We start from the raw sequence: 23,702 nt of genomic DNA, 5'->3' as shown, positions 1-23,702 counted from the left end.
AAAGACAAACCATATATACAGAATAAATTTCTATAAGTAAATAAATCTTATAAGTAAAAATATCCTAAAAGTAAAGAAATTTAACCCCTTAGGGACCCATGACGTACCGGTATGTCATGCGTTTAAACCGCGGTTGCGGCGGGGGTTAATCGGAACAGGATGCCCGCTGAAATAATTTTGCGGGCACCCTGTCACAACGCCGGGGGGAGGTCATGTGACCCCCCCGTATCGGCGATTGCCGCAAACCGCAGGTCAATTTAGACCTGCAGTTTGCGGCTTTACCTGCGGTTGCAGCGGTGCCATCGGGTCCTCAAGCGGCTGTGGGGGTACCCGATGGCATGGAAGGCAGTGCGATGTCTAAGGAAGGCATCGCGCTGCCTTCCGGTGAAGAGCCTGTGATATCCAGCCCCCTGGATCTCACAGGCCCCGGAAGCTGTATGAGTAATACACACAGTATTACTCATACAGCCAATGCATTCCAATACAGAAGTATTGGAATGCATTGTAAAGGAATATACCCCCCAAAGTTCAAGTCCCAAAGTGGGACAAAAAATAAAGTGAAAAAAAAAGTTTTCCCCCCCAAAAATTAAAAGTTTCAAGTAAAAATAAACAAAAACGTAATTTTCCCCAAATAAAGTTAAAAAAAATTGGTAAAAAATAGGGGGGGGAAAAAAAGTATACATATTAGGTATCGCCGCGTCCGTATAGACCGGCTCTATAAACACATCACATGACCTAACCCCTCAGATGAACACCATAAAAAATAAAAACTGTGCTAAATAAACAATTTTTTGGCCACCTTGCATCACAAAAAGTAGAACAGCAAGCGATCAAAAAGGCGTTTGCCCACCAAAATAGTACCAATCTAACCGACACCTCATCCCGCAAAAAATTAGCCCCTACCTGAGACAATCACCCAAAAAATAAAAAAAACTATGGCTCAGAATATGGAGACACTAAAACATCATGTTTGAAAAAAGCTGTTATTGTGTAAAACTTAGATAAATAAATAAAAAAGTGTTGACCAGCTCTATAAAAATATCACATGACCTAACCCCTCAGATGAACACCATAAAAACTGTGCTAAATAAACTATTTTTTGTCACCTTACATCACAAAAAGTGTAATAGCAAGCGATCAAAAAGTCACACGCACCCCAAAATAGTTCCAATAAAACAGTCATCTCATCCCGCAAAAATCATACCCAAGGTAAGACAATGGAACAGACCTCCCTACTCAACGTATACAATGTCCCACCCTTTTCAATACACATAGACATTTAACATCCCAAAATGGCACGAATTAGACCAGGGTTCAAGTTAGTCCAAGTCCTTTGTGAACAAATGAGGCCTGGCTGATGAGAGGGCCCATAATCCTGGGGCAAGAGGCTAGTAGCCAGGCCCCTCCAAAACTCAGTGGCGAAGTTGGTTTCGCCACAGCCTCCCACATGTTCCGATGTATTTCTCGGTTAGTGCTCCTTGTTGGCATCTCACGCGTGTATCCAACACCTTCGGAGTTGTAGTTTCGGCAGAGGTATTAGATCAATAATATCAATGTTTGCAGTTGGGATTTATCCTGTTTCTGCCGGCAGAATGTTTGTTTGTTTCCTAGTGTCGCTCCTTTAAAGCATCATGTGTACGCCAACAAGGATGACACATGGGATGCCACCAGGAGCACTGAACTCCGTAATAACCCACTTTAAGTGAATATCATATATCAAGCCCATACTTGCAGTGAGAGGACAATTGAGTGAAAGTAACATGTATATCAGCGGGATAGTGTTCTAGATGGGACACTAAATAGACTGCATTTAATTGTACAACCATTACTGCATTGATGTGCCCGTTTGAATTATTGGAGACTGTGTTTTTTGATACGGCAGGCTGAAATAATCCTTGGACACAAAAGACAGATAGAAAATTTACTCTTACTATTTGTGGACTTATCATTGTGGATCTGATTTATTTAATAAGAGGGAGTGCTATATCTTGCAATATGCTTACACTATAAATTGTACTGCTCAACTTCAGTTAATATCTTTACGATTTAAAATCGCCGTATTGCAATCAGAATTGGTAGTTCTATTGTACTCCTGAGAGTGCACATGTAGGGGGATGTGTTTTAATTTATATAAATTAATTGATTTTAAATTTTTTTACTTATAGAATTGTTTTACTTATAAGATTTTTTTACTTATAGGATTTATTCTGTATATATGAGTTTTGTCTTTTTCTGAGATTATTAAACTATGCAAATAAATGTTTGTGTTTTATGATGACCACAGGTGATTAAGTGCCTATATACTTTTTAAAATAATGATTGACCACTTCTCCAAGTTTGCAGTGGTCACCCCAACTTGGAACCAGACGTCCGAGTCCGTAGCTCGGGCTGTCTGTCAAGACTTCATCTGGGTCTACGGGTGTCCGAAGCGGATTCACTCAGATCAAGGAGCGTGTTTTCAAGGGAAAGTGATGGAGGAGCTACACCTATTGTATGGCATTGAAAAATCCAGGACAACCCCATATCATCCCAAGGGAATGGGGCCTGCGAGCGCTTTAACCGGACACTGCTTCAAATGCTGAGGACGCTAGAGGAAGACAGGAAGACGCACTGGACTGACTATCTGCCTGAATTGGTCTGGGCTTACAATAATCGGGTCCACACCACCACCGGTTACACCCCATACATGTTACTGTTCGAAAGAGCTGTTCGGGAAATCGTTGAATTGAATCTAGAACAACCAGAGGGCCTAATAGAACGATCAACCACCTCATGGGTGAAAGAACAACGTCAGCGGCTCCAGACCATCCGCCGGTTAGCATGTCAGCCGTTGCAAGAGAGAACACATACTGACCGTCCTCCAATCCAGGAGGTTCCGTTGCAGCCTGGGGGCCGGGTACTGGTGCAAGAGAAACGTCCCAAGTTGAGCGGGCATTGGGAAGTACAGCCACACAAAGTGATCAAGAAAGTGTACCCCAATGGTCCGGTCTACGAAGTGCGGGTTAAAATGAGGAGTTTTCCCCAAGGACTCTACATAGTAATATGCTACCACCATGCAGTCTGAAGATCCCACACCTGCTCAGAGGACAACCTCCTTCTGTTACGTCCTCAGGACTTATTATCACCGATGAAAACGATAGTGAAGACTGGTGGACTGTTCCTAACACTGATGAAAGTTCCCAGGCTGCAGGTGATGAAGCTCCTGCCACAGAACCAGTACCAGCTCACAGTGAGGAGGAACCCTCGACCACATCCGAATCTCCTATTGTAGCGGATGACTCCAGGTTGGCAGCTCCCAGTGGGGAGAGTCAGGTCCTAACAGATAGTCAAGACCTCCGGAGATCTTGAAAGCAGGGGTGAGACAGGAAAATAGGGGTCAGAGGAGTGTAGCCTGTATTTTTATGTGTTTTGCTGGTTGGAGCGCATTTAGTATATCATGGATCAGTTACCTTTCCTGTAAATTTGTGTAAACTTGTTAACATTGTTCCTATCATTTGTCGATTGCGCCCCTGGTGCATCGCACAAAACTGTTAAACCGATTTTCCGGACGTTATATTTTGTTATTTATAAAGCCAATATCTGCTTTAGCCTCCTCATCTGCTTGTACTGTATTTGAACCCTGCCCTGCGGTCTCTTCCTCCCCTGACTACTACAGGCACACACTGGGCCATCCTCCATTATCGCCTCCTGGCCATTCACCTTACTGCCACGCAGCATAACCACCCCCGACCACAGCACCCCTGCAGGCAGCGCTTTACCGGATATTCCTCAGTATTCCCACAGCTGGCGCTGTGATGCCAGGAGTACCAGCGATTCCGGGCGGCACATAAAGAATACCAGTCCGGTTGTGGGGAGGCTGCGGCCGGTCTGGGCCCGGTTTCTCGCCCTTGCAGTGGTTGTCATGTTTCGGGGTTCCATGCTGCGAGGCCCCCCTATTTAAAGACATCTCCATTCACCAGCTCTGCCGGGAAGAGCTCCCGCAGAAAACTTCTCCAGCAGATGCCGGCTTTCCGCCCCGTCCCACAGTTGCCCGACCACCAGGACTTGCTGAGGACACCCGAAGTGCTCCAGCACCTCCCTGAAGCAGCTCTCTGTGCAGTCTCATGCCATGGCGGCCTTCATCATCCTAGCAGCATCCTGACCTTACAGCCCCGTACACACGATCCACTGCCCGCAGAGCTTAAAGAGGCAGAGCAGCGGAGGGTCTAGGCGCAAATGGCGGCAATTCTAAGTCGCATTGGCGACCATTTTGGTTGCCATCTGGAGCCTTGGTGTGTAGAATTGTCTCCTAGCCACACATTCCATATCGATGACTGACGATGGAGCGTAGGAGGAGTCGACTGAGCGGGACAAGCAGAAAGTGATAATGACGATGTGAAAGACACAGTACTGCCTGTGGATGTGGCCTGGCTGCCCGAAGGGATGCTGGGAGAGGAACTCTTCTTGTGGTCACTGACTGCCACCTCTGCTTGCCCACGAGATGGGGTGATGCCACCTCACTTGATTCAGAACAGCTGTGGTGCCAATGTTTGTGTATACCTGCCTACAGATTATTTTACTGTTACAGAGCTTGCACAGGGCAGTGTTTGTATGTTTGCCGACTACCATTTGTCACTACACCCACCACCAATACCGTAGGTATGGGTGCTACTATTACCACTACCACCATAGCTGTTCATTGGGTCCCCTGCCTCCTCCTGAATGTCCTCCTCAGCAGTGATGGCCAGTTCGCATTGTTCGCCCGCGAACACATGCGGGCTGCCATCATTTCTCACAAGTCCGGTGAGGCACAGGTAAGCCCTTACCTATGCCTGTGCGCGAGCTGGTCTGAAATCAAATGCGGTCACCGGGAGCAGGCAGTTCTGAGAACAGCCGCCGGGGCCTTCATCGGGATGTTCTCGGAACTGCCTGCTCCCACTGACCGCATTTGTTTCAGACCGACTCGCAGCACAGGCGCCTGTAAGGGATTACCTGTGCCTCGCCGGACTTGTGAGAAAAGATGGCAGCCCACATGTGTTCGCCATCACTGCTCCTCAGGACAGTCCAAATGCTGACCAATCTCACACAAGTTGTCTTGACTATCTGCCATAGGGCTTGGTGAGGTTTTGTTGCCACTTCTTAGGAAAAAAGAATACGCCCCACTAGGAAGGGGCAGTGAAGACACATAAGATGCTACTGAAAGCCTTTCTGGGGCTGCAACTAGGAGGAGCAGTAGTTTCAGACTCAGATATCAGCACCATGCAATCCTGCTGCGACTGAGAAGAGGAGTGAGCCACCCAATCCACAATCTCATCCTCTTTCTCCTCAATGATAATGTTCCACTTTTAAAAGGCCATCGAGAATTGTGGCTCACTACTACTTCTGGACGGATAGCTTGTACTGCTACTACACACATTCGGTCTCTCAGAGGCCTACACACCTATCCCTGGGTCCTTTCGTTTGAAACTCTTCACCGTAGCCCTGCCATTTTTGGGCCAATAGTACACAGTCATACAAAGTATGAAACAGTTTACAAGGTCAGTTTCTAGAACTTAAAGACAGAGAGGCACAATAAACTGCCCTTTCCTTTCCACAGACACACCGAAGACTCTGCTCCTGACAATTAACCACCCCTAGCCCCCCCCCCCTTCCCTTTCACACACATACACACCAACACTTGAACTGTCTGGAGATGCCCTGACACAGCTGGGTTATAAGGCAGTAATTGCAAATAAAATGCACTGCCAGGCACACCCAGCCTCAGTTCCTCCCTTCTCACTCCCTGGGTGACAGCTTTCCCTGCCTTTCCCTCTTTTACACAATTCTTCCTTTTAGCCTTTCTCTTTACTGTCTCTCACGCCTGTGAGCCAATCCAGGCAAGCTCCCCACTTCCTCTTAGGGTCATGTTAGCATCCTTCTTCTTCCTCCCTCATGCTTTTTCCTGCTGACATGTGCAGTAAAATGGTTCTGTGTGCCATTTACTGATTCATCTGAAGCTAACCTGAAAAGCTTCGGGTTCATCTGGTGGCCAAATTTGGGGAAGTTCGTAACTAACCTGGTTCATTGCAAAGTGATTTGCTTATCTCTGGCCAAAATGTGTCCTAAATGTGGCAGATTTTGGTGCCAAATACACCAGAACTCACAGCCATGATAACATTGGTTACATAGATGTTGCCTCTTCTTATCTCCAGTAATTATCTCCATTCAGGTTCCTACAATATAAGATCTGCTCAGTGGATATCTTCTATATAAGATTCTTCTCCTCATTGACCCGTCAAGGATGGATACGGACAAGATGGTAGAGAGTATAATTAATCTCACCCTGGAGATCCTCTTCCGGCTTACTGGAGAGGTGAGAGATTCTGATGATGTCACATTAGATCATCTCTTCTATGTTACTAACAGATGGGCATGACTGGAGAGGTGAGGGACTGGAAATGTATGGATTAATATTTATTACGGTCTCTCTCCATAACCAGGACTACATAGTAGTGAAGAAGACCTCTAGTGAGCGCTGTCAGACCCCTGTGTTTAAAGGAAGGGGAAGAACCCTGAGCCCAATCACAGGGCCTCCACCTCACTGCCTGATACAAGAGGAAATCAATAGAGAGAAGATCCTAAAACTCACCAACAAGATGATTGAGCTGCTGACTGGAGAGGTGACACTGCTGGGAATGTTGGGACATTATACAGGAACGCTATGAAGGGATCTGAGTGATGACTGTATCATTGTGTTGTCAGGTTCCTATGAGGTGTCAGGATGTCACCATCTATTTCTCCATGGAGGAGTGGGAGTATTTAGAAGGACACAAAGATCTGTACAAGGATGTCATGATGGAGGATCAGAGGCTCCTCACATCACCAGGTAATAGACATGACTAAATACGCACGTCCTCTTATTATCTGTATGTAAGGAATGAATTTAGTCACTGGATGTGTTTCCTACAGTTAAGAAAGTGAGAAGAACCCCAGAGAGATGTCACAGTCCTCCTCTTCCACAGGATGGTTCAGAAGAACATCCCAATGTCCCACAGGATGATCAGGTAGATGGAGATAAGGTCTCATGAAATGTTCCCTATGGTCTGTAGAAGGCTGTGAAGATCTTGTGTTTAGTCTCGTTTTATCCACCAGTATTATATGTTTTATCCTGGTATAATGAGAACGGTGGAGATGACAGGATTACAGCTGACTATAGACATTACATGTTGTCTGGATCTTCTCACAGTTCTTTGGCTATCGAGACTGCTGGTCAAGGAAGTAACAGGTTGGATTTACACAGGAGACCTGCAGATATTTGGGTCAGATAAGGCTGCTTTCACATGTGCAGCCTCAATTCCGGCAGGCTGTTCTGGCATACAGCAGCCTCAATCTCTGCCAGAACAGTCTGACGGAGTTCTCTGGATCTGGCACTGTCACATGCAACCGAAATGCCTGCCGGTCCCATTAACTTTACTAGAGTTCGGCGGAGATCCGCTCACAATCTGACAAAAATGCTGAGAATTGACCAAACAGAAACCACTGTATGCTGTCGTTTGTGTCTGATTGATTCCCGGCACAGATGTGAAAGTAGCCTAAAGCTACGTCTACACAAGGACATTTATCGCACAACTACACTGCAACATTTGTAGGGCAACATTTTGTTGCACGAATGTCGCGCGACAATTTTTATAATGGCAGTCTATGGTGTCGCACTGCAACATGCTGCGACTGCAACGCAACAGTGGCAGAAAAATTCATCTCGAATGGATTTTCTGCGACTGTTGCGTCGCAGTCGCAGCATGTTGCAGTGCAACAAAATGTCGCGCGACAAATGTCGTCGTGTAAACGTAGCCTAACTCGTGCTGTCCGGTCATTTTTGGTTGTCTTTTTAATTACTGTTCTTTTCTGGTGATATAAAACGTTCCACACGACTTCTCCAACCGTCTGATGACCTTTATAATATTTGTTTTACAGCTTGTGAATCCGGGTGAAGATCTGAACATTATATATGTTACAGAGACATATGTAAGGGGTGATGAGCAGAGTATAGAGTATATTCCTACAGATAACTGTCCAGGTGAGAAGTGACCACTAAATAAAGCAGAAAAGACCCTCAGATGCTACCGATTTACTGGATGCAATAATTTTATGTAGATTTTTTAGCTCTGTTTTCTGTCAGTATTTACCTTCATGTTCCCCCATTCAGCCAAATTTCAACTAAATGGATGAAAATGTGATAAAGGAATATGCGATAATACAGTATATAGTGAGTACAGATGAGCAAATTGATTCTAACCAAATCAAATTTGTTTAGAATTTTCAAAATGCCTGCTTCCAAACAAAGATTAATTTTTGGCTATTTGATATGGATGAATGGCCACCATTTTACATATCAAATTTAGTGCAGTAGTGATCACAGCAGGGCAGGGAATATGAAGGATCACATGAGCTTGGCCAACAGCCTCACGGCCAATCAGGAGGGACGTTATAGACATGTATATAAGGCATTGTGTAATGTCCCAAGTAGAGACTCCAGTTTCAGCTCATCCGCGTATGTGGCAGGATGTTTTTGTAACAGACAACGCAAATTAAACACACAGGACTGACATTTTATGGTTTTACAGGGACAGTGTTTGGGATTGGGAAGGTACACTACTGACAAAAAGTTAGGGATGTTTGGCTTGTTGTTGAAAGTTCAGGATGAACCTAAAATGCCCTCTAACCTTTACAGGTGCACTTAGTGTGATCTTCTCTAAACTTTTGAATGCACATATCCAACTGTTAAATGTTTCAGTACTTTTTGCACAACTTGCTCTTCTCTAACAAGGAGCTTAACTGCAAAATTCACAACAGGTGTTTGATCCGTGAATCGCCCAATAAATTTTCTGGTTCAATTAGAATTGGTATTTAAACAGTCCTCCTCATCATGCTGTTCACATTTTGACATCATGAGTCCCATCCTGCATAACGAAAACCAGCCGGATTCATTATGCTGCCCATAGACTACTATTATGACAGAATGTCGCTTAAAGGCTTCCGTTTTGCATTCTGTCATAGAATTCCGTTATATTCCGTAATAACGGAATCCATAACGGAATTCCACCAGAACTTGAACCTGAAAAACTCAGGTTCGCTCATCCCTAGCAATAAACAACAAACAAACTGTCTTGATCACCTCTCTCCCGCAAAATATTTCCTAAAAATGTATAAAAAAGTCATATGTATCCTTAACATGTTACCAATATAAACTATACCCTCCCGCAAAAAATAAACCCTCACGCAGCTGTGTAGACAGAAATATAATAATTATTAGTGACAGGATATATTATATTAAATATGAAAAATAAAAAGATTTTTCTTCAGATTAGTTTTTTTTTAAGTAAAGTGTAATAAAAACAATGTTATCTCTGTAAATGTACTGACTCATACAATAAAGGTAACTACTGAAATTCAGTAAACGCCATAAAAACTAAGAAAAAACTAATGGCAAAGTTTCTTTTTTAAAAAATTCCAATCACAAATAATTTTTTCTTCCACTTTCTAATAAATAGTATGTAAATTAAATGGTGCTATAAAAAAAATCTGAGTTATCCCACAAAAAACAAGCCCTCCTACAGTTATGTGCATGGAAAACTAAAGCAAGGTATGGGTAAAAAAAAAACGGGTAGGCAAAAGTAAAAACACATTGGGCCAGATTTATCATTACTCTGACAGCTCACTCCACTTTAACATAGGGCTAAAGTCAGTTTTAGCCAAGTCAGATTTATGATCGGCCCTTTAAGACTGTAATAAATGTGGTTTGACGGTAGCAGTTTATCCGTCAGTAAGCAGCTTTACAAAAGTCGCACATCTTTACGAAAAAGTCGCACGTTTTTATGAAAAAGTCGCATGTTCTATTAAAAAGTCTCTTAAGATAAGCATGGTCCTCACTGGAGTGAAATTGGGACTTTTTTGCGACTTTTTTGCGACTTTTTTAAATAGTCCCAATAGTAAATCTGTCTAGAGATTCATTTACATAAGAAAACACGCCCACTTTCAGAAAACTGGCGAGCATAGTGCAGAGCAGAAAAAAGTCGCAAATTTGTGCGCAGTTTTAGCGTTTGGGACTTTTTTGGGACTTTTTCACTCCATTATTCTGACCTGAGCTAATGATAAATCTGGCCCAATATTGTTTACAGCAGCAAGAGAAGAAGACAGAATCAAATGTGACGTTTTTGGTGCAGTTTTATATGCAGATTATTTTGTAAGCCAAAGTCAGGAGTAGATTATATATCCACTCACAGCTTTGGCTACAAATGAAATAATTGGAAATGTAAAAAAATGCATGCTCTTGATCTTCCCCTCTAACAGGCTCAGTGCTAAATTCCACAGACGATCACTTAATGACAAGTCCCTTATGATTTTCCAGAGTGTTTTGCTATAGATGGTTGGAGATAGGCACTCTGATGATGAACCTTTACAAAAGTAGAAAACAGAACAGCCTGATTGCTTAACATCATGATCTGCTGCTCTTTTGCTACACAGCGGGTGTGGACCCACTGTGTCTCTTGAACAGTTGTGGCATGGGGTACTCCCAATGGCATTGTCTATGTTGACCCCCTTGTATTCACCCTTTAACCCCTATACAGAGATCAGGCCGCTACCTTTCTGAGTAGTCTCTGTTTAGAAAGACACCAGTGCAGAACATCGAGGGATTAGGCAAAACTGTAGAGTACATGCAATCTAGTAAACAGTGAAAGGTCAGGGCAGGGAGTACAGAAATCAGGCAGAAGTCAGGATAGACAGCAAAGGGTCAAAAGCCAGGAAACAGGCATGAGTCAGTACACAGGAAAATTAATGTAAACGGCACTCCTTTGCAGGAACTAGTGAACTGGAACCTATTGCTCAAGCACCCTCTGGCAGGAGAAGTTGCCTTAAGTACCCATGGGTGGCCAGTCATTGACTGGGGAAGGTTAGGGCACATGTGCACAATCTTATCTGCCTTACACTTGTTCCAAAGCTATGACCATAATGATCTTCCTCTCTGCCCTTCTCGGTGCTAAAGTGCATGTAGGTGTCAGGGAACGTGTTAGGGGGACACCACCGAATAGCACCTAATGACAGGTCCCTTTATGAATCTCCACTAAACATTTTGTTAGAGAGGAGAGGAGACGAGTAAAGTTGCTGGCTTCATCACAAAAGTAGAAAACTGAAACAGAACAGCCTGGTGGGCGCTTGACTCTGAGGTCTACTATTAGATTGTGATGATCTGTTCTTTCACCCCTGTCTTAGCAGGGTTAAAAAATAATTTTGCTCTGTGCCTTGCAGTTTGTCTGGAAATTTTTATATAGAAATGTTCTAAAATATCAATATAATAAGCTGAAATTATTCCAATATAATAAGATCTGTTTTATTCTTGGCAGATGACTGTACCAGGAGCTCAGAGGGACATGTGATAACTTCCAATCTTAAAACAGATGATCATGCTATGGCTCACAATACATATGAAGAACATGTAATTATCCCAGATGTATCCTCAGCCCTTCACGGCAAAGATCTATCATTTGATCTTTTTAAACAGGCTCAATCTTCTGATTTATCACAGACTGTAACACAAAATAAAAGTCATAGTGATGAACATGAAGGAGCTTGCACCGAGGAGAAACCATTTTCTTGCTTGCAATGTGGGAAATGTTTTAAAAGTAAATTAATTCTTGCTAAACATCAGAGAATTCATACAGGGGAGAAGCCATTTACATGTCCAGAATGTGGGAAATCTTTTACAGAAAAATTTAAACTTGTTACACATCAGAGAATTCACACAGGGGAAAAACCATTTTCATGTTCAGAATGTGGGAAATGTTTTACAGAAAAATTTAAACTTGTTACACATCAGAGAATTCACACAGGCGAAAAACCATTTTCATGTTCAGAATGTGGGAAATGTTGTACCCAGAAATCAGATCTTGTTAGACATCAAAGAATCCACACGCTGGAGAAATCATTTTCATGTTTAGAATGTGGGAAATGCTTTAAGCATAAATCAAATCTTGTTACACATCAAAGAATTCACACAGGGGAGAAGTTATTTTCATGTTCAGAATGTGGGAAATGTTTCACAGATAAACCTAAACTTGTTATACATCAGAGAATTCACACAGGGGAGAAGCTGTATTCATGCTCAGAATGCGATAAATATTTTATCCGGAAATCAGAACTTATTAGACATCATATAACTCACACAGGGGAGAAGCCTTATTTATGTTCAGAATGTGGGAAATGTTATACATATAAATCACATCTTGTTATACATCAGAGAAGTCACACAGGGGAGAAGAAATTTTTATGCTCAGAATGTGGGAAATATTTTAATAATAAATCAAATCTTAATAGACATAAAAAAAGTCACACAGGAGAGAAGTCATATTCATGCTCAGAATGTGGGAAATGTTTCGTCCAAAAATCAAAGCTTGTTTACCATGAAAGAACTCACACAGGAGAGAAGCCGTTCTTATGTTCGGAATGTGGGAAATGTTTTACAGGTAAATCAAATCTTGTAATACATCAAAGAACTCACACAGGGGAGAAACCATATTCATGCTCAGATTGTGGTAAATGTTTTATAAATCGATCAAATCTTTCTCAGCATCAAAAAATTCATACAAAAAAGAAGCCATATTCGTGCTCAGAATGTGGGAAATGTTTTACTAATAAAAAAGTTCTCGTTAAACATCAAAGAATTCACACAGGGGAACAAAAATGGTAAAGTATGTAATGTAAAGAATGTTTCATCCAAAAGTAAGCTATAATTGTTTATAAAGAAAGAAGAAATATAAATGTTTTCAGAATGTTAGAATTTACAGAAGTGGCAGTCACAGTAAAGTATCATGTTATTCTAGAGAATGTGAATGTGTGCATCGAATATGTCATAGCTGTATTTAAAAACTTAAGTCATTAAAACGCTTGTTTTTATAATGTATATCCTTGTGTTTGTGCTTTTTTAGCCTTTAGATATTAAGGTAATGGCTATGGAGTTGGCCTTTTTGGTCGTTGATAAAAATGTTGAACCGTTTTCTCTGTACAGCCTTGAGATTCTCTAGTAGCCTGCTGACTCTGTTCTGTCTCCTAAACCCTTATTATAGCTCAATTCTTATCTTACTGATACTAGTGTAAATAAGTGTTTATGATCTTTAAGTAATTTGGAGATAAGGGTTATTAGATGACCTCCAAGAAGTACGATTCAAACCGCTAGACAAATAGTTAACCCTTTGTGACAGAACGGCTCAATATTTTTAATAAAGACCAATAAAAAAAATTTAAGTCCAAAATGAGTGCAATACAATCATAAAAAAAATTGCCCCAAAGGTGTACATAGCCTTTTAACCATTTGCTTACCACCGCACGACTTTATACATCGCGGCAGTAGGCTCCTATCTGTAACCCGACATATAAAAGCGTCATATTACAACGCCATCTGCCAGTGGACCGTGCTGCTGCAGATTGCTGTGACCACGCTTTCATCAGAAAGCTGTGGTCACATAGAGAAGTCGGGAAGTCAGCTGGAGTGGTCTGACTGTGATAGATGCTATCAGCACCACACTACAAGCATCTGTCACACTGTAAAATGTAAAGGCTGAAAAGGAATGCTTTTCCTTATGTAAGAGTGCCTCCTGCTGGCTGCAAAATTAACTGTCAGGCTTTGAATTAACCCCCTTCCTGTAAAAAAATTTTTTTCCCCAAGATGAATACGTTAAGGAAACAACATAAAAAAGGTCACTTTGAAGGAGTTTGTAATGTTTTGGCGCTGTACAATAGTTTTCTGACAGTACGGTGCCTTAGAACCAGCAAATAGAAAAGTAGGCGGGGGGCCCAGCCAGTCGATAAATTACATAAATAAGGTCCATTTTCAAGTGTACGGTGTTTGTTTTAGAAATATTTTGTCTTGAAACCTTTTGCAATAGTTAGAGAAAAATTTGATGAGAAAGGGAAAATGTAATTTTGAATTTATATATATATATATATATATATATAATTTGTGGTCATGGCTACGGCCAAGAGATGTCCGAAGAACCCTGGGGAGAGAAGCAATGAGAACAACCTAACCCAGCTAGGCGTGTCTTAACTAACCTGACTAAATGGCTTGTTGTGTGCCCTAACCCATGATCGAGGGTAGGCCTATAAGTAGGCATACCCTGTGGAAGTGAGAAAATAAGGAAGGGAGGGTGGGGCACCTGAGAACGCACGCCTGTGAGTGAGGCTGTGGCTCGTATATGAAGGGCCTCCACCCCTCCCACAAATGCAGGCTGACAAATCAGCCTTACCAACTTGTGGTCATGGCTACGGCCAAGAGATGTCCGAAGAACCCTGGGGAGAGAAACAATGGGAACAACCTAACCCAGCTAGGCGTGTCTTAACTAACCTGACTAAATGGCTTGTTGTGTGCCCTAAGCCATGATCAAGGGTAGGCCTATAAGTGGGCAAAAACCAAGCCAAGTAGGGTAGAAAAAGAATTCGAATGGCATGTGCAAACTGATCCCCAAGCCAACTGCAAGGCATCAGGGATCTAGAGCGAAAATTCGGGGTGTATGAGGCAAGGCCAGAAGGAGACCTACAACCCGTCTTGTGGATGACAAGGCCAGAGACATGGTGCTCAATATTGCGGATACTGCCCCCGAAGCGGAATGGAGTACCGGGAATACGTTGAGAAATGGATCATGAAAACCAACTGAACCTGTAAAGTTTGGCTCTAGTGCGAGTACTGGCAATGCCCTAGCCTCAGGAGATAGTGGGACCAAAACCTAACTGCCTAGACTATGCAGGAATGAGGGCCAAAGAACCATGTAGATAGGAAGAGAATCCTTGAATAGTTCCCCAGACAACAGCTATCTGCTAGCCTTGGTCCACGCGTTGTTCTACTGTGTGCCTCCCTGAGAATGCCCCTGAAATGCTGGAGAGGATAGCCCTAATTGTTCCTCCCCCCGCATGACCTGAAAGAAAGCATGGAGAATTAAAAACAAGACAAAGCAGCTGCTTGGACCCTGGATGGAAGGGGCAACTGGGACATTGAGTTCTAAAACACTTGTAGCAGGGGAGCGACAGACGATTTAAAAAGTGAACATGAAGAACGTGACAGGCAACAGACATTTGATAAACGTAAGCTTAAATAAACGTAACAGTCAATGGACATTCGGGATTAATAAAAGTAAGCTTCAATAATGTAAACAGGCCACAGACATTAGAAATTGAAAAAACCCAAGCCTAAGTAACGTAAACAGGCAACAGACCTTAGTAGTTAGTAAACGTAAACCTGAATAACGTAAACAGGCAACAGTAACCAATTAACGTAAGCCTGAATAACGAACAGGTAGCAGACATTAGAAGTTAGTAAACGTGAGCCTGAATAGCGTAAAAACAGGCGACAGACAGAAGTTAGTAACGTAAGCCTGAATAACGTAAACGGGCGACAGACATTAGAAGTTAGTAAACGTAAGCCTGAATACCGTAAACAGGCAACAAACATTGGTAGCTAACAAACGAAAGCCTGAATAAAGTAATCTGGCAACAGACATGGTAGTCAGTAAACGTAAGCCTGAATAACGTAAACAGGCAACAGTAATCAATTAACGTATGCCTGAATAATGTAAATAGGCAACAGACATTAGAAGTTAGTAAACGTAAGCCTGAATAACGCAAACAGGGAACAGACATTAGTAATTAATAAATGTAAGCCTGAATAACGTAAACAGGCAACAGACATTGGAAGTTAGTAAACGTAAGCCTGAATAACAAACAGGCAACAGATATTGGTAGTTGGTAAACGTAAACCTGAATAACGTAAACAGGCAACAGACATTAGTAGTTAGCAAACGTAGGCCTGAATAACGTAAAACAGGCAACAGACATTGGTAGTTAGTAAACGTAAGCCTGAATAACGTAAACAGGCGACAGATATCAATCAACGTGGGCCTGAATAAAAGACGGGCGACAGAACAATACTGATTAATAAACGTGAGCCTGAAACATAACAGGCAACAGACATGATGATTAATACCGTAGGCCAGAATAACGTAAACCGGCGACAGACATTGAATAATAAACGTAGACCTGAATAACGTAAACAGGCGACAGACATTGGAAGTTAGTAAACGTAAGCCTGAATAACGTAAACAGGCAACAGACATTGGCAGTTAGTAAACGTAAGCCTGAATAACGTAAGCAGGCGACAGATATCAATGATCGATGAACGTAGGCCTGAATAATGTAAACAGGCAACAGATATTGGTAGTTGGTAGAACGTAAACCTGAATAGTTGCCAATAACTCTTGTGCAACACCTAAAAGGTTAACGACGTATGTAAAATCAGTTTTGAATACCTTGAGGGGTGTAGTTTCTTAGATGGGGTCACTTTTAGGGAGTTTCTACTCTAGGGGTGCATCAGGGGGGCTTCAAATGGGACATGGTGTAAATAAACCAGTCCATAAAAATCAGCCCTCCAAAAACCAAACGGCGCACCTTTCCCTCTACGCCCCGCTGTGTGGCCGTACAGTAGTTTACGGCCACATATTGGGTGTTTCTGTAAACGGCAGAGTCAGGGCAATAAAGAAACAGTCTTGTTTGGCTGTTAACCCTTGCTTTGTTAGTGGAAAAAATGGGTTAAAATGGAAAATTAGACAAAAAAATGAAATTCTCAAATTTCATCCCCATTTGCCAATAACTCTTGTGCAACACCTAAAGGGTTAACGACGTATGTAAAATCATTTTTGAATACCTTGAGGGGTGTAGTTTCTTAGATGGGGTCACTTTTAGGGAGTTTCTACTCTAGGGGTGCATCAGGGGGCTTCAAATGGGACATGGTGTAAATAAACCAGTCCATAAAAATCAGCCCTCCAAAAACCAAACGGCGCACCTTTCACTCTACGCCCCGCTGTGTGGCCGTACAGTAGTTTACGGCGACATATTGGGTGTTTCTGTAAACGGCAGAGTCAGGGCAATAAAGATACAGGCTTGTTTGGCTGTTAACCCTTGCTTTGTTAGTGGAAAAAATGGGTTAAAGTGAAAAATAAGACAAAAAAAATGAAATTCTCAAATTTCATCCCCATTTGCCAATAACTCTTGTGCAACACCTAAAGGGTTAACGACATATGTAAAATCAGTTTTGAATACCTTGAGGGGTGTTGTTTCTTAGATGGGGTCACTTTTAGGGAGTTTCTACTCTAGGGGTGCATCAGGGGGCTTCAAATAGGACATGGTGTAAATAAACCAGTCCATAAAAATCAGCCCTCCAAAAACCAAACGGCGCACCTTTCACTCTACGCCCCGCTGTGTGGCCGTACAGTAGTTTACGGCCACATATTGGGTGTTTCTGTAAACGGAAGAGTCAGGGCAATAAAGATACAGTCTTGTTTGGCTGTTAACCCTTGCTTTGTTAGTGAAAAAAATGGGTTAAAATTAAAAATTTGACAAAAAAATTAAATTCTCAAATTTCATCCCCATTTTCCAATAACTCTTGTGCAACACCTAAAGGGTTAACAACGTATGTAAAATCAGTTTTGAATACCTTGAGGGGTGTAGTTTCTTAGATGGGAACATTTTTGGGTGGTTTCTATTATGTAAGCCTCGCAAAGTGACTTCAGACCTGAACTGGTCCCTAAAAATTTAGTTTTTGTAAATTGCTGAAAAATTTCAAGATTTGCTTCTAAACTTCTAAGCCTTATAACATCCCCAAAAAATAAAATATCATTCCCAAAATAATTCAAACATAAAGTAGACATATGGGGAATGTAAAGTCATCACAATTTTTGGGGGTATTACTATGTATTACAGAAGTAGAGAAACTGAAACTTAGAAATTTGCAAATTTTTCCAAATTTTTGTTAAATTAGGTATTTTTTGGTGCAAAAAAAATAATTTTTTTGACTTCATTTTACCAGTGTCATGAAGTACAATATGTGACGAAAAAACAATCTCAGAACGGCCTGGATAAGTCAAAGCGTTTTAAAGTTATCAGCACTTAAAGTGACTCTGGTCAGATTTGCAAAAAATGGCCTGGTCCTAAGGTGTAAAAAGGCTGTGTACTTAAGGGGTTAAGGGGGAAATTTCTCAAAGAGACATATAGCTCTATCTACCGATTGCACTTTTTTCTGCAATATTCAGGAGCTATGACACTTTTCAAATTAGTCTATGTTTAAGGTTGAAAAGTGAGATTAGACCTAGTGTTGAGCGCGAATATTCGAATAGCAAATTTTTTTTGCGAATATCGGCACTTCGCTAATTCGCGAATATTTTGAATATAGTGCTAAAAATTCGATATTTCGAATATTATTTTTTTATTCAATTTTTTTTGTTGTTATATTTATATTTATTTCTTTCCCACTTCCCTAAAGTTGTTCTTACCTGTCCTTAAGATTCCAGACTGCTCCAGTCAGTGCCCGTTGCCGCTTCTGCCGACTTCCGTGCTCATGGAGCGTCCCCATCACCATGGGAACGTCTCCATACTAGAATGTACTGTCAGATTTGAGAATTACGTTGAAATTGCAATTCGATTAATTAAAGTTAGAATAATCGAATTGCGATTTCAACCTTGTTTACTATGGTTAGCTTGTTAGAATTAGCGAATATGGCGAATGTATTCGTCATATTCCTCAAAACGAAGATAACAAAGTATTCTCCATCTTCGTTTTAGCTCCATATTCGTCAACTTTGCTAATTCTAGCAATCAAATAGGAAGGTTGACTATAGAGACAGCTGTGTTTAATTCGCTATGCGATTATATTACTTTTTTTTAAATATTTTTTTTATAAATAGAATAATTATAATAATCAAGTATTTAACTATTAAATTTTTTTTTTTTAAAAGCAAAGTAATATAATCGCATAGCGAATTAAACTTAGCTGTCTCTATAGTCAACTTTCCTATTTGATTGCTAGAATTAGCGAAGTTGACGAATAGGTAGCTAAAAACGAAGATGGAGAATACTTTGTTATCTTCGTTTTGAGGAATATGACGAATACACTTGTCATATTCGTCATCTTCGCTAATTCTAGATATCAAACAAACAATAGGAGAGTAGCTTAAGTTAAAATCGCAATACGCGATTATTTAAATCTCATATTAATCGCGATAACTAGAATAATGACGAATATTCGATTTCGACGAATATAAAACGAATATTCTATTGAATATTCACGAATTTCGTCGAAATCGAATATGGCACCTGCCGCTCATCACTAATTAGACCTGGATTATGGCACTTTTTTTTATTATCTGCAACACTATGAAGTGTTGCAAAACAGTTGTATCCTACACCAGGCAACCCCCTGGTGTATTTTCTAAGACTAAGTCATATAACACAATGCAGTTGCACCAAATACATGAAAATTGTGCACCATTTCATACATTTGGTGCAACCACACAATGCAAAACTAGACTTAAAAGTGACCGGAAAATGATCTTAAATGCTAAATGCCCTCCTAAATGTCTACTCACAATTTTCTGGTTATGAAGACTTCTGGTCAGAATAGGAACCAACAGATTAGATTTATACAGAAGACCTCCAGATATTTGGGTCACATAACTCCTGCTGTCCGGTCATTTTTGGTCATCATTCCAAATATTGATGCTTTCCAGTCATATAAAACCTTCCACACGACTTCTCAAACCGTCTGATGACTTTTATATTTCTTTCACAGGTTGTGAATCTTGGTGAAGATCTGACTGAATATTATTAATCCTACAGAGACATATGTGAGGGGTGATGAGCAGAGTACAGAGGACATTCCTACAGATAACCACCCAGGTGAGTAGTAACCACTAAATAAAGCAGAGAAGACTCACAGATTCTACTCCTTCACTGGATACAAAAATTTTATGTAATTTTTTTTAGCTCTGTGTTCTGTCAATTTTTTTCGCTTTATATTCCACCCTTAGCCAAAAGTCAACTAAATGGATGAAAGTTTGATAAAGTTATAGGCACTAATACATGCTTATTACAGACGTACAAAGTAAAGCCGAAACCTCCAAAAAACTGCCAGGAACATATCTGCTTCTACTATGGTCAGCTTTGTACTGTGGAAAGCTGAATACTTAGGTCGTACACGATATGATACCTCTTGGCGCAAAACCACAATTGCGAGTGACGTCTTTTAAAAAAGGTATTTATTCAGGTGACAATGCGTTTCAGAGTGAGGGTACTCCTTTTTCAAGTCTAAAAAATATAGTAGTATGAGATATAGTAGTGCTAAAAGGCAAAACATGAATAAATAAAATGAAGTAAAATAAAATAAAACAAATAGACTTATATAATTCATCAGCAAGGTGCGAGGGTGATAGACAATATAATAATCACATGAATGTAAAGGACATAGTCAGAATGATCCGATATAATCGAATCTAATCTAACTGGGTATCCATATAGTAATAAGAATATTCTTTGCAATTAGGGAAATATTAATATTAATAATCTTAATAATAATAGCATGATAATAATAATGATGTTAAAAATGATGGCCTTGATACAAAAAACGGGACCCAAAATACAGGGCGACTGATAAAATTTGAGTACCAGGGGAATCAAAATTAGGCTAATAGTATCACTGATGGGATTATATTTGGCACTAATAATAATAATAATAATAATGATAATAACAGCAATAATGGCAATCATAGCGATAATAAATAGCAATAATCACAATAATATAATGACAAAATAATTCCGGCAGGATTAATTGAGATGATATATATATATATATATGGGAGAGGGAGAGAGACATCGTTCAAATGAGTGTGCAGATAGTTAATTGATGAAGGTTGCTGATATTGGGTAGACGTAATAATGATGATGATTGTGATAAGAAGTACAGGTGAGGGGGTGGTGGTGGTAGTTACCTTTGAAGCCGGGCACATACAGTTAGCGCGACCAATCCAGATACTATAGGTCAAAAAATTGGATGGTTAGGAGCTTAAATAGTAGATTAATTGGAAATAAGATAAAAGGAACTAGATCGAAATTGAAAATTATTATGGGTCTTGCGATCTAAAATGTTGATGAAATGAAGGGGAATCGGAATTTAAAAGTATTACCTTGGTATCGTACTGCTGTGTTTGTAGCGCGGCTTCCCACGTGTGAGATAGCGCACGCTTTCTTGAGCCGGGCAATATGGGGGCGTGGCTGGTTACGGGCTGCCGACTGGAGGATGCGGGAAAGCGGGGGGCGGGGCTACTGACGGATCGCTGAAGTGAAACTGTCCTATGTGCGCAGTGTCAGTGCGCTCTGTATCGGAGTGCTGGCACAAATAGATAGGAGATCTGGGGACTGAGATGTGCTTGATTGTGTGTAGGGTGAAATGATGATTGGGAATAGTGCAAGTGAATGTGAATATACTGGAGTTCCTAAATTGAGGATGGACTGAGAGTGACTGAGAAAGGGGATAGTGGAATAGTGTATGAGATGATGGAACTGAAAGAAAATAAGATGTAAATTAAAGGTGAATATAAATGTGAATATAAAGGTATAAATAAAAATAAATTAAAATTAAATTAAATTAAATTTAAATATATAATATAAATAAAAATAAATATAAATAAATATAAATAAAAAAATAGGGATGAATGGTCAGCTTTGGAACCGATGATGCAACTGATGCTGTGGGTGCAGGCTCAATACGTGGCAGACCAAAGTCAAGCTTGGCTGCACTTAGCTCTGTTCGAATACATTCCATCTGGCAGTTGTTCTCTACTCCTAGTATGGCTCTTTTTTTCCAAAGAAGAGGCAATAATACCCCACCAAACACTATATTAGTCAAAAGAGTCTCCTCGTTGATGACTTGTGTGATAACAGTCAGCATTTGGACTTTAATGAGGAGGAGGTTCTGGGGGGAGAGGGGAGACAGGGACCCCATGCATAGCTGTGTTGGTGGTAGTGGTGGTAATAGTGGCACCTGTAGCCACTGTTATAGCAGGGAATCAAGAAGGGGCAAAAGGAGCTCACAACAAAATATCATAGTCTTATTAAAGTGACGACTATGACGATGATTGTGTGTTGGACAGATCGGGGTGCTGAGGAGGAGGTAACATCAGAGATTGAGAGTGGTGGAAGTAGTATCAATAAAGAGCAGAGGCAATGTATGAACACCAGAACCTCTCAAAGAACTGCTTAAGAAACTGGTGATGCAGCTGATAGGCCTGAAACGTGCCAGATCTCACTCAGACTACTGTTTCATGGCCCACTTTGTCAATGTTTTTACCTGTGAGGCAGTTCCGCAGCAGCAAGGCCAGGTCCCATGAACACCCTATGGTTCCCACACCAGCTGCTTATCTGTCACCTCAATTTACATCCTTCTATCCCCAACAACAACATCACATGTATAAAATTAAGCGTTGCCTTGCTGTGTTAGAGCTAATTAGCCTGGGTGAGAGTAGCCACACATCTGATCACTGGCTGTCTCCCCGCCAACTCCAACTAGCCAAGGTGGAAAAAAATGGTTTCCTGGGTATGTTTATTACTGGCCATGCTTTTGGACCCTCACTTTCAAAGCAAAATGGGGGAATGTTTTTTTCCTTCTGAAAGGGAGGCCAAATTACTTTATTGCCAGGAAACACTTTTTTCATGTTCAGAATGTGGGAATTGTTTTAAAGGTAAATCAAATCTTGTAATACATCAAAGAACTCACAGGAGAGAAACCATACTCATGCTTAGGCCTCCTGCACACGCTCCGTGGCCGTGATGCACGAACACTGACCGCGGGGCAGCTGCAGCGGATCGCAGACCCATTCACTTTAACGGGTCTGCGATCCGCCCGTTCCGCAAAAAGATAGGACATGTTCTATCTTTTTGCGGAATGGAAGTACGGGACGAAACCCCACGGAAGCACTACGGAGTTTCCGTTCCGTGCGTCCGTTCCGCACCATTCCGCATCTTCGGATTTGCGGACCCACTGAAGTGAATGGGTCCACATCCGTGATGCGGAATGCCCACAGAATGGCGCCCCTGTATTGCGGATCCACAAATGCGGTCCGCAATACAGCCATGGGGCGCACATGTGTGCAGGAGGCTTTAGAATGTGGGAAATGTGTTGCAGATAAATCGGATCTTGTTAAGCATCAGTAAATTCACAAAGGAAAGAAATGATTTTAATGGCAAACTGCTTGCTAAGTTTCGTGAAACTGGTTCAGTGTTGGATTTGCCAAAATGTGGACGCATGAAATCTGTCTCTAATGAAGAAACATCAGTGGCTGTCCTAGCTTCATTCAGCAAGAGCCCACAGCGTAGCACTCGCCGCATGTCACTGGAGAGTGGCATTAGTCGAACATCCCTTCGGCGGATATTAGCTACTCACAAATGGCACCCTTACAAACTCCAACTACTGCAGCATCTAAACGAGGATGACCCAGATCGGCGCACTGAATTTGCAGAATGGGCAAAGCAAAAATTGGAACAGGACCCTCAGTTTACGCAGAAGATTTTGTTCAGTGATGCGGCAAACTTTTATGTAAATGGTGAAGTTAACAAACAAAACCACCGCTATTGGTCTGACACTAACCCACATTAGATAGATCCCTCCAAGACTGTTGGAACAAAAAAATTGATGGTATGGTGTGGTATATGGGGTACAAAGATAGTGGGGCCATTCTTCATCAATGGAAACCTCAAGGCCACTGGATATGCGAAATTGCTACATGATGATGTGTTTCCCTCGTTTTTCCAGCAAGATGGTGCACCACCACATTATGGGTGTCAGGTCTGAGCATTCCTAGATGAACAGTTTCCTG

The 23,702-nt window shown here is 41.3% G+C and overlaps 1 protein-coding gene across 2 annotated transcripts in view; it reads left to right on the top strand.

The window, feature by feature from the left end:
- LOC121004480 (zinc finger protein OZF-like) overlaps positions 1–12,886 on the top strand; it is a 124,237-nt gene extending 111,351 nt beyond the window's left edge. The window contains exons 1-4 of one of the 2 annotated variants that reach the window (XM_040436721.1): positions 6,793–6,844; positions 6,928–7,022; positions 7,933–8,035; positions 11,361–12,886. In XM_040436721.1, coding sequence (XP_040292655.1) covers positions 6,811–6,844; positions 6,928–7,022; positions 7,933–8,035; positions 11,361–12,703 — 1,575 coding nt within the window. In that variant the 5' untranslated portion in view covers positions 6,793–6,810 and the 3' untranslated portion in view covers positions 12,704–12,886. Of the gene's footprint in view, positions 1–6,792; positions 6,845–6,927; positions 7,023–7,932; positions 8,036–11,360 lie in introns of those variants that run through there. The other variant, XM_040436720.1, reaches the window with a different exon arrangement.
- Positions 12,887–23,702: the final 10,816 nt, after the last annotated feature.

This window comes from Bufo bufo, chromosome 6 (genome assembly GCF_905171765.1).
Source record: "Bufo bufo chromosome 6, aBufBuf1.1, whole genome shotgun sequence".
Lineage (NCBI taxonomy): Eukaryota > Metazoa > Chordata > Amphibia > Anura > Bufonidae > Bufo > Bufo bufo.
The sequence above is the reverse complement of the archived record's forward strand: the minus strand, read 5'-3'. Positions and strand labels throughout refer to the sequence as shown.